General features: G+C 28.8%; 3 protein-coding genes across 5 annotated transcripts; 1 reads left to right on the forward strand and 2 right to left on the reverse strand.

The window, feature by feature from the left end:
- Positions 1-574: 574 nt before the first annotated feature.
- LOC107063953 (uncharacterized) lies at positions 575-10,830 on the reverse strand. The gene is given in 17 exon segments (XM_015316148.2): positions 575-1,298; positions 1,744-3,267; positions 3,359-4,964; positions 4,966-5,786; positions 6,225-6,629; positions 6,711-6,796; positions 6,799-6,933; positions 7,016-7,223; positions 7,314-7,479; positions 7,545-7,685; positions 7,776-7,978; positions 8,050-8,632; positions 8,708-9,054; positions 9,138-9,435; positions 9,535-9,738; positions 9,891-10,063; positions 10,671-10,830. Coding segments are annotated over 16 exon segments (7,539 nt in total). The 5' UTR covers positions 9,989-10,063; positions 10,671-10,830; the 3' UTR covers positions 575-584.
- A 184-nt stretch (positions 10,831-11,014) lies between these two features.
- LOC149032665 (uncharacterized) lies at positions 11,015-12,864 on the forward strand. Its single transcript, XM_089172237.1, has 2 exons — positions 11,015-11,281; positions 11,758-12,864. Exons 1-2 carry the CDS (start codon positions 11,116-11,118, stop codon positions 12,429-12,431), a joined length of 840 nt encoding a protein of 279 aa, XP_089028363.1. The 5' UTR covers positions 11,015-11,115; the 3' UTR covers positions 12,432-12,864.
- On the reverse strand, positions 12,075-15,073 carry LOC149032666 (uncharacterized). Of its 3 annotated transcripts, none has more exons than XM_089172241.1 (6): positions 14,920-15,073; positions 14,140-14,312; positions 13,784-13,987; positions 13,387-13,684; positions 12,957-13,303; positions 12,075-12,213 (listed from the first exon to the last, which is right to left on the reverse strand). In XM_089172241.1, the coding sequence occupies exons 2-5, from the start codon at positions 14,235-14,237 to the stop codon at positions 13,160-13,162; spliced, it is 744 nt and encodes a 247-aa protein (XP_089028367.1). In that variant the 5' UTR covers positions 14,238-14,312; positions 14,920-15,073; the 3' UTR covers positions 12,075-12,213; positions 12,957-13,159. The 3 variants fall into 3 exon arrangements, with proteins under 3 accessions (XP_089028367.1, XP_089028369.1, XP_089028368.1); XM_089172243.1 differs by lacking the exon at positions 14,920-15,073 and adding an exon at positions 14,796-14,918; XM_089172242.1 differs by lacking the exon at positions 14,920-15,073 and adding an exon at positions 14,497-14,712.
- Between the last annotated feature and the right edge of the window lie 34 nt (positions 15,074-15,107).

The raw sequence follows: 15,107 nt of genomic DNA on the forward strand, positions 1-15,107 counted from the left end.
CTGTAATTTTCTGTGATGTAGTCTTTTCAAATTTAATTCATCGATGAAAAATTATTATTCTAAATCCACTTTTTTATCTCCTTATTTGAGAAATTGTTTTTCAAGTATCATCATTTTATCCTAATTTACCTTAGCAAGAATTAACAAGTAGAAAAAGAATGGCTACTCTTCTTATTTCGCTTGACAATTTACGATTTCTATTTAATTAATTTTCGAATAAATTAAACATTCAACAGTTTCTTCAGTTTATGTAGAAGCTTATAAGTATATACAATATTAGAATATCATTAACACATCCAGCGTACAATAAAAGCCATTTACTTTCGTTTTAATTATAAAGTCAACTAATATATTGTTTATATGACAATAGGATATATTACATATCCAAATATCACAACGAATAAGGAAAATAAAATGAGTAATGTTTAATGATTTGTTCGTTTATCCTATAATATGCTTATATTAAATTCGTGTAAAGTAAATGTGAAATATAAATGTAAGATGAATGATTACATCAATGATACTCATTAATAATAACTCTACGATGATTATATAAATATTTTTATAGAAATAATCTTTTATTTTTATTTTTCAGTAGTATCAAGAGATAATGTATTTTTCATCGATTCGTGATATGCGTCCAATAATTCTACAGGTTTCAATTTTGAACTAATAGCTTTATAAATTTTTAGCAATTCCTCTCTTTCACTTGTTTGTTCTATACGTGAAAGTACTAATTCATTAGACCACAAATTATTGAACACTTCTTGTACAAGATTTGAATTCTGTGATTTGAGCGTTTCTGTTATATCGGTCATACTACTATTTTGCAAAGCAATATCTAAAACGAGTCGTGGTGGTATAAGTTCATCATTTGCAACAGTATGACTAATTATTACATCCATGGGAAGTCTCTTCAAAATATCGCTAAAACACGACAGATCTCTTATAGGATCTTTAATACCACTTTCTTCTTCCTTTTTCAATGACACTGATAACATTGCGGCCAGTTCTTCAGATGTATATTGTTCACCTACATGATTTTTTATTTCCTTTAAATTAAAAACGTTCATACAATCTTCAATCGTTATTTTCTTTCTATAAGCATTGAGAACTTTATGGAAAAATTTTTTATCGCCACTAAAAATATCGGGAAGTCTTAAGAGAACTTTATTAACGCCGCAACCGCGGCATACAGCTTTTAATTTAGCTTCGCAGTAACTTTCGGTATTGTTAAGTCCGAGTATTCTTAGGGTTTCCTTCTCGAATTCTGCTTCTGGCAAAGATCTCGATTTCAGCTGTAATAAATTAATATTTTTTGTTTATTCATTACGTTATATGTTTATATAAAAACAAAAGCAAGGTAATTAAAAAAATATCATGTGTGCAGATCACACACGTTAGAAGTGAAACCTTCAAAAAACCAAGTTTCGAGAGAATGAGACGAATGCACAGTATCAAAAGTAGGCAAATTTAGGGTTTATTTATTATAATATTGTTACCACATATAACAAAGAATAAATAAAGGATATAAAAGGTATAGAATAGAGAATAGGAAAAACTGTATAGATATATTCTATTTCATTCTCTCGCAGGCTTAATCCTATATGTTTGCCTCTTTTTCTCTTCTTACTTAGTATCGTGGCCGTTTCATCGCCGCGCTACATCACGCCACGTTTCATTTTTTCAAATCACCCCTATTCTAAAGAAGTTTTCACTTCAAAAACTTATAATTTTTCTTACCTTATAATGTCCAAGTATTGTTTCAGGAGAAGATCGTTTGACGGCACTTTGCATTACTAAATTAACATCAATTTCGTCCAAAAGATCTTCTAATGCCATTTGAGCTTCAACAGATTTTGTTGCTACACTTGAAGGTTTCGGACATAAATCAGAATCGGTGCAAACACCAATAGATCTAGTCGTATGATTTGGATCGTCCATTGATATGTCAATAATTGTTGATTTCTGCGATGAAACGTTAATATCGCTTGGTTCTGTAATAGATGGATTTACTTTTGTATTTGTAATAGATTCTGTTTGCTTCAATACTTCACATTCTTTATTTTGCAAATAACGAGTTGTTGATTCAATGTCATTACTAATAGGCGAAAGATCATAATTCAGTTCTAAACCTTTTAAGGAGTTTTCTTTCGATAAACTTTTGTTAATATAATGATCCAAAACTTGTTTAACAAATTTAATTTTATTTATATGATTCTTTATAGGCATTCTATTTATTTCACGCGCGGTCAACTGTGCAAAATCGCCAATAGTGATTATATTTCTACTTGTTAAATAAGTATTCAATTGTTTTGTCCACGATCGATAAGTCAAGTATGATGTTAAAGAATTTATAGGATCCTGACATGACACCAATTCTCCATAAAATGCCTTTGTATCATCTAATAATTCTGGATCAGAATATGTTACGCTAGATTCACTTGCTTGACTTGGAGATAAGCTTCCAAAAATTGAATCAGTTACGGTTAAAGTATCATGATCTGTAATATTTTCTAATTTTTGTGTACTAGTTGTTTGTAAAGATTTAGTGCAACATATTTCATCCAAATTGGTTGTAGTATTAAAACTAGTAATATTTCCCACATCTACTGTATCTTCCAAAATGTCTTCATTAGTTATAATGCTTAATTGAGAAAAATTTACTGAATCATTTATATTATTCACATCTTTATCCTTATTTTCTGACTGTTTTATATTGTTTTTGACATCTATACTGCCAAACATATCTTGTTGAGTTTCAGATTCTTGGGATTGGAATACTTTACCATTTTCAACCGATGATGAAAGCGACGATGAAAGCAACGATGTCTCTTTAGGACTAGATTTATTGCCTAACATTTCTAATTCTTCGGACAAATTATTAAGTGAAACTGTAGTGTATAATTTTGTATCTGAATTCTCGTTCATATCCTCGGAAATACTACAGGTAGTATGATCATCTATGACCATACTTTCAGTAGATTCCATTTCCTCCGCCATTTTTGTTGATAATACGTTTTCCCTTTCACATTGTAAGTCAACTTCACATCCGTTATCTTGTTGCATTTCAATGTCCTTATCCTCTTTATCTGAATCTGTTGGAAGGAATTTAAGTTTTGTTTGTTTCGCTCGTAACGGCGAATTCTTACGAATCAATACAATGCGAGAAGATAATTTATTTGGTTTATCGGGATTTTCAGTTATTACTATCTCATAACCCATCTGTTTGGAAACTAGAGGATCCGCAAAACTTACTCGTTTCCTCTATAAAAAAGAAAAAAACAAACAAACAAATTACTTATTAACTTAAACTACAGAAATACATACATAAATATATAAAACAAACAAAAAGTACCTTGCTTGGTGTTGTATTTTCTAAATCACTTTCTGTTAAATTAAAACATTTACGTTTCAGAATACTTGCACTAGGTGATGCAGTTAATGATGGAGGATTTGCATTGGACCATTCCAACATAGGTAACTCTGACTTCTTTTGAGAAGGCGATAAACTTCCGTCATTTCCTTCTTCATTTACATTATCCAAACTAATTAGCATGTAATCAGGTATTGATTTATCCACATTAGGAGAAATTTTTTCTCCGTTATTTTTTAAAGTACTAAACAATGGTACCGGCGAAGATGATGGAAAAGGATATTCCCCAGATTTCATGTTATTAAATATTTTTTCTTGACGACTGCTACATGGACCAACAATTTTATCATTATCTTTAAATGTCGCTGTTTTATCTTTCTTTCCTATCTGCGCCTCGTTTTCTCCATCTTTATTGAGTTTCATCTTCTTTACCATCATTATATCCTCGTCCGTTTTTACAGATTGACTATTACTTTCCGTTATTATTTGTTTTGTAACTAAACCCAACATATGAGCAGCGCGACCACCTTTATTTGGATAAGTTTTTAACTTTAAAAGTCGATTAATATTAGTTGTAGGTGATGATACAACTACCGTAGACAATTTATTTGTAGGTGAATTATTTACTTGCGATGCTTCTAAAACTGTTTTCTTTTCATCTTCATGTTGAATGCAACTAATTTCATGATCCGAAGAAGCATTTACAACAATTTCAGTAGTATTATCTTCTATGTTTGATGTCCCGTCAATTTTAGTATTATCTTCTGAAATTTTTCTAGGCACATGGGGCATTTCTTTTGTACTTTTCTTTACTGGGGTAGATTCTGTCAAAACACTATCTTTATTAGAAGATTTCATTCCCGAAGCACTTATGATGTTATCAATTTTATTAATTTTAATGAAACATTTTTTATCATTGTATTTTCCTTCTAATTTTGATTTTGTGTTTTCTTCTTGTGAATTTTGTATGATATCCTCTATTCCATCTTCTGGACATGATAGTGCTTCATCTTTAATTATACAGTCTTTAGTCTTTTCATTTTCATTTCTATTCATGCTGCTTTCTTTCATTTCTTTTTTCTTAATTTTGTCAACATTCGGCGAAATATCTTTATCTGTGGTTTCATTTTGAATATCAACATTGACACTACCTGTTACTTCAGACAATACGTTTGTACTTTCATCAGATCTAGAACCTTCGGTGATATCTAATTTATTAGTTTCCTTTTCTGAAGAATTCTTCGTTGAATCAATCATATTTAATTCTTCACTTTTATTTCCCTCAAATTTAAGACTTTTCTTACTTTTCTTTTTAAATGTAGATTGACCGCATACACTTGACTTAGTTTCATCGCTATTCTTTGAGTCTGGACTTTTCCGTACAGTTTTAGTTTCGCCATCAAATTCTAGTACCTTTTCTGTTTTAGATCTTCGACGATTTGTTAATGCACTGTAAAATACCATATTTATTTTTAGCCTCGACATCTCATTTTTTGTACGTTGGCTCAATTGTTCTTCTTTTGATTCATCCAAATTTTCACTTTCTAAGGATTTTACACTGTCAGTATCACTAGGAATTTCAGAAACATATTTTTTTTCTTCTTCGTTGGCAAATTAGTTCATCAGAATCACTATCTGAAGCATATTTACGTTTTATACCTCTTTTTTGTTTGGTTATAATTGATTTCGTTCTCAATCTTCTTATTATTTTAGATTCGCTTTTTTCAGCCTGAATACCTGTGGTTTTATCAAAATTGAGTTCATTGATATCTGCCTTCGTTGTACTATTACGGTTACGTCGCTTACCATTTTCTAATATCGATGGAGACAATCTCTGTTCAGATTCTTTGTTATCTGGAAATTCTTCTCGAGATTCGAAATCCAATCGTTTTGCAACAGAACCTTCGTCGTGAGTATATATTTCTTGGCTATCATTACTGCACGATATTTCCAATTTGTCAAGTCCAGAGGTCTCGGATGTCGTATTAGCCTGTTCTTTAAATAAATCATCAGATGTACTATTTTCATTTACTAGACTTGTAGATTGTACTGGTGAAACACTCTGTTGTACTGTTTTCAGATCAGTACTACTAATAGCGTCTGTTTTATCAGCGACTTTATATTCCGTTACTGTGGAGTCAATGGTGTTTTCTTTGTTAGCATCATGATCAATATTTTCTTCTGTCACAGTATCATCTTTTCTAGTGTTCTGTACATGATCAACCTCATTAATATGTTTAACTCTTTTATCAAACCATTCTTGTAAATTCTGACTACTTTGTGAAGTTGATTGTGAAAGATCATTATACAATGCAGGGATATCCACTCTTTTCTTTTTTAACATTTCTTTTTGATGCTCGGTCAAACGATTAACATCGTATTTTACGTCTGTTTTAATATAAACGTATTCCTAAGAGAACAAGTATAGAACATAAACAATTTGTTTTTCGATATTTATATACAAGGTATCGTGTAACTGGTAATACAAGTGAACAATTAGTGATTCTACATAAAAAAACTAAATAAATAATGTATAAGAAAATTTGTTTATATGTACTTGACAAATTTGAAAATTTATCAAATACGTATGCACTTGACTGAATTTATAAGCCTAAAAACTAAAAGCCTTGTTCGATAAGCATAAGAGTAGAACCGATACTAGAAATATCATACTAAAAATGTTTTATAAACATATTAAGAAGCACAAAAATAAAGTAATTAAATTTGTTGAACTGAAACTGAATCGAATGCATGCGTACTTGACAAATTAACACCCTGTATATGTATATATACATGTTAATACATATGTACATATATATATATATATGTATATAAAAAAAATATCTACCTGTGTTTCTGGATTAGGCAACGATACTCTTTTTTCGTCTTTTTCTTTCTGTACACTGGTAAATGCCACCTTAGAACTTGGAGATTTTCTATTTAAAAAGCTGCCTGCCATCTTAAATTGTTTCACAGATTTCTCTTTATCTTCTAATTTATTTTTCTCATCATTTAACTTAAATAGCAGTTGATCTGGTTTTATTCTATTATGTATCTCTTGAATTATGCTTTTTCCTTTATCATCGAAATTATTTTCGTCTTGCAAAAATGATAATGTATGCGTTGCTATTTCCTTATTAGAGTGATTTACAGATTTGATTATAACTTCTTTAAATAACAACAAAAATTCTGATCTATAGCTTCTATCGAGACCTTTAATAATGATAAGTATTGTCTCCCATAAACCTCCACTCTACAAATAAATAAATCTTATTATTATCGATAAACATTGAAATAAAGTATCGAATAAAATTCATTTATTTAATTATTATACTTCTTTCAATGATATTCCCGCTGAAGATATAAACACAATTTCAATTACTGATCTCAAATATTGCAAACATAATATTGCCTTTTTTTATCATAACCATATACAGTAATAAGCACTGCAGATAATGCTTTCAAGACAATATCACAATTAGTAAATTGTGAATTATTGAGATGAGTTTTAATGAGATCTATTAAATATTCCATGATACATGTTATTTCATTTCGAGCTAAAAATAAATTTAATAGATATAAATATCACGGGATAAATAGATCTTTTTAAAATTATTATAGAGATCCATATTACCATACCTAGTAAATCATTGTAATTTATATTACTTAATAATATGTCCAAACAGTAAGATATAAAAATGCTACAGTCCTTATCCTTATTTAAACAACTCTGCATCATTTTTATGGTATTTAATAGTATTTCATTAGATTTTACTGTGACAATTAAATCTCCTTGTAAATCGAATTGCTTGTATAATTTTTTCCAAATCTCACTAATTTCTAGAATCTATTAATAAATCGTGTTAAATGTATTTATTAATTTACTAAGTTTATAATATTATTTAATGTATGTGTAATTATATATAAATATAAAAACCTCTTTTAAATCCTTTGATAATATTTGCTTAAATGGAAATTTTAAAACATATTCTGTAGTCTTAAAATTATGCTGGGCGGCATTGCCTTCATTGATTTTGCCTGTATCTTCCATATACTTTATTAATATTTCTGCTATGATGCACCATATTTCAGGTATAATAGTTCTGAACAAATAAATGATATAAATATAATGTTTATTCGTTTTCTAATCAAAATTTAATTAACTCACGTGGATTTATCTTCTACATTAATCTCTATTAATTTTTCCAAAACTTGTCTCAAGAAATCCAATATATTGGAGCTATACTCATTTCCTATTTTTGACTTAGCACACTCCCATAATAAACAATTAAGTCCTTTGCGATGATTCCTTTAAATTAAATGCCATAATAAAGTCAATCTATCTTAAAATAATATGTATATTATTTTAAAATAACCAATGTATATAAACAATACTAACTTCTTAATTTTTGGCAAAATTGGTGTAGATAAAAGTTTAAACAATAAGTCCAATATCATTTCTCTGTGGATTTGAATATCCTTATTAAAATTAGGTAAATCAATAACGATAACATCAAGAATTAAATCCAGGATCATTGGCTTATCAGCAATATGATTTACCAATTCATTTATTATTAATAAAATGTCTTTATAAACGAGATCCTGAAAATTATATTTAACTGTAGATATGTGTGCAGGAAAAAAAATATATAATTGATATATTTGCTTCTTACCTTTATTTCTGTCTTCGATTCTTGAGCATAATTAACTAAACTCGACCATAAAAGTTTTCCTACTTGGTATCGATTTTTCATTTCTTTATCATTAATTTGGCTTAAAATAAGTATGGCTTCTCCAACACTGTGTATGATACTCTTAAAACATTGTTGAAAAATTGTACCACATATACAATTTGGAAGCATTTCTTCTAAAATTGGTGTATAAAGCATATGATTTTCTTGTTTCGCGACAAGAAGCTGAGATAAAGCATCTAAGGCAACTAATTTTGTTTTAAAAAATCTCTTGCCAGGCGAGGCAACATCGCATTTAGATGAAAGTAATGGTGTATCTCCAAGTGGACCAAAGCAAAAGTTCAAAAATTGCTTTAACACGGGTTCAACGAATTTGCCAATATTTTTATGAAGTTTAATAATCAAATGCCACCAAACATCCAGTTTAGTGAGAGCTATTAATTCAGTCTTACTATTTTTTGCATTTAATGGTATACACAACAATTTTATTCTTCTTGAAGTTCCAAGCTCTTGAGGATCTAAAGCAAAATTGTCAATCAACAATTTCCATGAAAGGAAAGCTTGCCTAAAAAAACAATAAATATATTATTTAAAAAAGACATTATTTATCGATAACATCAACAATCTATATATATCAAACCTCCGTATAACAGCATCAGAAGATTTGAAGGCTCTTTCCTCAACACTGAGTAAGTTATTTATCAAGCTTGCACCACGATGAAGATCGGTACCAAGCAATTGAACACTGACATTCCATTGAAGAGCCCAGTCAATTTCAGATACCGATACTAAAAGCTGCATTCGTTTGCAATATATAGATTGCAAATCTGTCTTAAATTGTGACCAAACATCTGGTAAATCATTACGAACATGTGTGGCCAGATTAGTTGTGATTGCTTGCTGTAATAGTTTTAAAGCAGGAGTACGCTGTCGCTTATGACCCATATAAGCTAATAATATAACTTTCTCCATTAGTATTTGATCGAACTGTATCAATAATAAATATAAATTAATATAGAATATTTAAATGAAATATATTTCAATAAAAATAGAATATTTGATCGATATACCCTCTGTATTTTAGTATTATCAGCCATCTCAGCAGCTACTTTGTATAGTCTTCTCAACAAATTAAGACTATAATTAATCATCTCTTCTTCGATCTTCTGATTATTGGATAATACTTTATTTTCTACTTCGGTTAATTTATGTAAATTTTCTGTACATGCTGTTGGTAAAAGCCAATTCATTGTGGCAGGCTGTACAGTTTGCAGACAATCGTTTAATAAATTAACAATTGACTTATCATTAGCAGCTATCAATATAGCTATATCATCCACCACATCTAGTAATTTAAGAATTTTTAATCTAAAATCATAAAACGTATAAGAATAACATATTAAGTTAATCAATATGAAATAGAAAAAGTAGATCCCATTGATTTAATAAAAAAAGAAATAATCAAACCTGTCCTTCCTATTTATATGTTGCAACGATTCAAATAAATTTAATTTGTGATTCCTCAAATTTTGCACGATACAAGTAAGCGTATCATATGCCTCATGTTGTATATTTTGATCTTTGCTTGTAGAAGCATCTACGACTAATTTGCAGAGATCCTTATATTGTTCTTCTTTAATATTATTTGAAGATTCTAACTTTTTGAGATTGCTAAAAATGAAAATTAAGTAAAAATAAAATAAAAAAAGTGTACTCCTTAATTATTCAAATGGGTACCCAAAATGATTCAAATAAATATATAAATCTTAAATAATTATAATAAAATTAATAAAATAAAAGTAGAAAAATTTGACATATATTACCTGCGAATATAGGTTAAAGCATCTTTCTTTTCCTTGTTGCTACTAGACTCTCGTAGCATTTTAAGAATCTTCGGAAAAGATTGCGTTACCGTAGCCATATCTTTTCACTTGTTTACAAAGGCGTTATCGAAATTGAATCATCGCTTAAAGCACTCGTAGCGTGTTTTGAAGCCCTAAAAGAAAAGAAAATTGTATGTAGTACAACTTGTTCAGCAAGAAAATTTTGCTCATACTAGTAATGCGATAATAATTTCTAGGGTTCTAGATAGTTGCAATAAATTTAATCGACAATTTATTCACGGTCGTGTATACGACATATACACAAATCTATATTTAACAAAACACTTTATTACGCACAATATCTTGATATTCTAAAAAGAATACATTGATACTCCAATAAGCTGGGCGAAACAAGAGCATTAAACATTTGTTGTTTTGGAAGCAACGCCAATACCTCTAATACCAACGTTCGATTACACTGGAATTGCACTCGACTAAAATATCTCCTGCAATTCTCATCACAATCCCCCATTTCTACATATTCATCGCAAAACAAAGCACCACAGATCCAAATAAACGAATTTTTTTCTTTTAATCCGATAATTTTTAAAACCTAATCTATCTATTTCGAATTAATTAATTTAAAAAATGTGTACCTTTCTTCCCTATATCTAATTACAAACTCGACGATTAGGTTATTTGTGATAATTTCTTAATAATTACAGACTTTTTGTAACATGCACAATGAATTTTCATAAAACCTTATAAATAAATACGTACAATTAATATTGAAGACAATAATTTCACACGACACTGAGTAAATAACAATATTTGTTAAGATGTTATCTATGTATGTAATTACAACCACGTATACATTAAAAATTTTATACACGATTAGCATGAAATGCATTGGCGCCAAATTTTTTTCGAGTTTGTTGCAACGCTTCTGAGATAGGTGGCGTTAAATATCATCACAAGCAATATTCTTTTTGATTGGTGGAATCTTAGAAAAAAAGAACACTATCATTTGAAAATAAGTTTAGCATTGACCAATCCGAAAAGGTGTTATATTGAACAATTGAAAAGCGATGTTATATTTGAAAACAATTTCAGTTATACCTTCAGTAAACTGTTGGGAGATATCAAGTCATCGTAAAGGAAGTTATTATTTTATTACCATTGATATTGTTTGAAAATTTACAAATTTTATTTATTGACATTAAATATGGCTAATCATCAAAGTCAATATAAGATAAATAATAATTTTGGAAACCTTAAAAATAATCGTTCTAAACGTGCTAGAATATCCGAACTCAAACGTAAAGAACAGAGAATTGAGAACTTTTCAAAAAAACGTGAATTAGAAATTATTCCTATTGAAGAAACACAAGGTAATTTGTTTAAGATTAACTTTTTGAATTGTATTACAGTCTGTTAAATGTATGTTTGTACGTCTTGCTAAAATTATCCAATAAAATAAGCAAAAATTTTTACTTTTATTGAATAATATATTTTCAAAAAAGGTAACTCAGTGTTAATAGATACTTTTTAAAAAAGAATTCATAATTGAGAAGATTTTAGACTATCCTAAGCTAATGACTAAGTTTTTAAATTAATAATATTCATAAATGTTCGTATTTGACTTATAATATAAATGAACAAGCGATAGAGATAGAGATGAGATTATATTAAGGTGTGGATAATAAAATAGACCGTTATAAAGATTAATTGTATTATCTTATTTGTACAAAAAGATAAACTCTATGCATATACAAATTATACATTGTATTATATTACATTTTATTTTATAATTTTATAGTCTTTCTTTTCTGTACTTACTAATTAATTAATTATATTTTTTATTTAGATCTCAAGGAAAGCAGATACCGTAAGCTATTAAAATGGAGAGCAGAACGTGATAGACTTAAAAAAATGGAACAGACAAAGAAAAAACCTGCTTTCAAAGAAGGCGTAGTCCATCATAATTACTACTCTCCTCCGATAAAAGATTCTAATGTACTACCTCCTATTAAATTATCTATAAGTAGTCAAAAACAAGTTAAACAACCTACATTACCATCGAAAAGAATAACCAGAGCTACTGAAAAACGTCTTCTTAGGAAACAAGAGATATTGACTACCGAAGTACCACGAAAACAAAATGTTACAGAAAAAAAACAAGAGAAATCTGAAGGAAAAAATAAAAGAAAAAGTAACGTTAAAACTGAACAAAAATCTTTTGCACCTGGTAATTATAAATTTACTGCTCCAAGCGGTATAACAAGTATGCCTTTATTTGGTCGTGTGAATATAAAACTTACACCTGTAAAAGAAGAAATATCTTTGTTGAATAAAAAGTCAGAATCATTAGATCAAGAATGTAATGAAAAAACTGTTATAAATGATAAAATGCCTAGTCCTAACATAATAAACAATTCAATAGAAACATTAAACAATAATCGTGAAATGACATTTGATTTTCTTGACAAAGAAAGAGAATTTCTTAGAAATAGTACTTTTCTGTACTTACTAATTAATTAATTATATTTTTTATTTTGATCTCAAGAATAGCAGATACCGTAAGCTATTAAAATGGAGAGCGGAACGTGATAGACTTAAAAAAATGGAACAGACAAAAAAAAAACCTGCTTTCAAAGTAGGCGTAGTCCATCATAATTACTACTCTCCTCCGATAAAAGTTTCTAATGTACTATCTCCTATTAAATTATCTATAAAAAGTCAAAAACAAGTTACACAACCGACGAAAAGAATAACCAAAGCTACTGAAAAACGTCTTCTTAGGAAACAAGAGATATTGTCCCAACCAAAACAAAATGTTACAGAAAAAAAAACAAGAGAAATCTGAAGGAAAAAATAAAAGAAAAAGTAACGTTAAAACTGAACAAAAATCTTTTGAAGAACGTACTGCGCAATATTTTGTTTTCCTATTAAAAAAAGAAACAGACAAACTTAATGAACTTATTAATAAGTGGACAGATATTCTAAAAGAGTAACATATTACAGAAGATGCTCAATATCTAATTAATCAATCTATATATATCAAACCTCCGTATAACAGCATCAGAAGATTTGAAGGCTTTTTCCTCAACACTGAGTAAGTTATTTATCAAGCTTGCACCACGGTGAAGATCGGTACCAAGCAATTGAACACTGACATTTCATTGAAGAGCCCAGTCAATTTCAGATACCGATACTAAAAGCTGCATTCGTTTGCAATATATAGATTGCAAATCTGTCTTAAATTGTGATTAAACATCTGGTAAATCATTACGAACATGTGTGGCCAGATTAGTTGTGATTGCTTGCTGTAATAGTTTTAAAGCAGGAGTACGCTGTCGCTTATGACCCATATAAGCTAATAATATAACTTTCTCCATTAGTATTTGATCGAACTGTATCAATAATAAATATAAGTTAATATAGAATATTTAAATGAAATATATTTCAATAAAAATAGAATATTTGATCGATATACCCTCTGTATTTTAGTATTATTAGCCATCTCAGCAGCTACTTTGTATAGTCTTCTCAACAAATTAAGACTATAATTAATCATCTCTTCTTCGATCTTCTGATTATTGAATAATACTTTGTTTTCTACTTCGGTTAATTTATGTAAATTTTCTGTACATGCTGTTGGTAAAAGCCAATTCATTGTGGCAGGCTGTACAGTTTGCAGACAATCGTTTAATAAATTAACAATTGACTTATCATTAGCAGCTATCAATATAGCTATATCATCCACCACATCTAGTAATTTAAGAATTTTTAATCTAAAATCATAAAACGTATAAGAATAACATATTAAGTTAATCAATATGAAATAGAAAAAGTAGATCCCATTGATTTAATAAAAAAAGAAATAATCAAACCTGTCCTTCCTATTTATATGTTGCAACGATTCAAATAAATTTAATTTGTGATTCCTCAAATTTTGCACGATACAAGTAAGCGTATCATATGCCTCATGTTGTATATTTTGATCTTTGCTTGTAGAAGCATCTACGACTAATTTGCAGAGATCCTTATATTGTTCTTCTTTAATATTATTTGAAGATTCTAACTTTTTGAGATTGCTAAAAATGAAAATTAAGTAAAAATAAAATAAAAAAAGTGTACTCCTTAATTATTCAAATGGGTACCCAAAATGATTCAAATAAATATATAAATCTTAAATAATTATAATAAAATTAATAAAATAAAAGTAGAAAAATTTGACATATATTACCTGCGAATATAGGTTAAAGCATCTTTCTTTTCCTTGTTGCTACTAGACTCTCGTAGCATTTTAAGAATCTTCGGAAAAGATTGCGTTACCGTAGCCATATCTTTTCACTTGTTTACAAAGGCGTTATCGAAATTGAATCATCGCTTAAAGCACTCGTAGCGTGTTTTGAAGCCCTAAAAGAAAAGAAAATTGTATGTAGTACAACTTGTTCAGCAAGAAAATTTTGCTCATACTAGTAATGCGATAATAATTTCTAGGGTTCTAGATAGTTGCAATAAATTTAATCGACAATTTATTCACGGTCGTGTATACGACATATACACAAATCTATATTTAACAAAACACTTTATTACGCACAATATCTTGATATTCTAAAAAGAATACATTGATACTCCAATAAGCTGGGCGAAACAAGAGCATTAAACATTTGTTGTTTTGGAAGCAACGCCAATACCTCTAATACCAACGTTCGATTACACTGGAATTGCACTCGACTAAAATATCTCCTGCAATTCTCATCACAATCCCCCATTTCTACATATTCATCGCAAAACAAAGCACCACAGATCCAAATAAACGAATTTTTTTCTTTTAATCCGATAATTTTTAAAACCTAATCTATCTATTTCGAATTAATTAATTTAAAAAATGTGTACCTTTCTTCCCTATATCTAATTACAAACTCGACGATTAGGTTATTTGTGATAATTTCTTAATAATTACAGACTTTTTGTAACATGCACAATGAATTTTCATAAAACCTTATAAATAAATACGTACAATTAATATTGAAGACAATAATTTCACACGACACTGAGTAAATAACAATATTTGTTAAGATGTTATCTATGTATGTAATTACAACCACGTATACATTAAAAATTTTATACACGATTAGCATGAAATGCATTGGCGCCAAATTTTTTTCGAGTTTGTTGCGACGCTTCTGAGATAGGTGGCGTTAAATA

This window comes from Polistes dominula, unplaced genomic scaffold (genome assembly GCF_049000335.1).
Source record: "Polistes dominula isolate Pdom_NZ unplaced genomic scaffold, Pdom_raw_medaka contig_73, whole genome shotgun sequence".
Classification (NCBI taxonomy): Eukaryota; Metazoa; Arthropoda; class Insecta; order Hymenoptera; family Vespidae; genus Polistes; species Polistes dominula.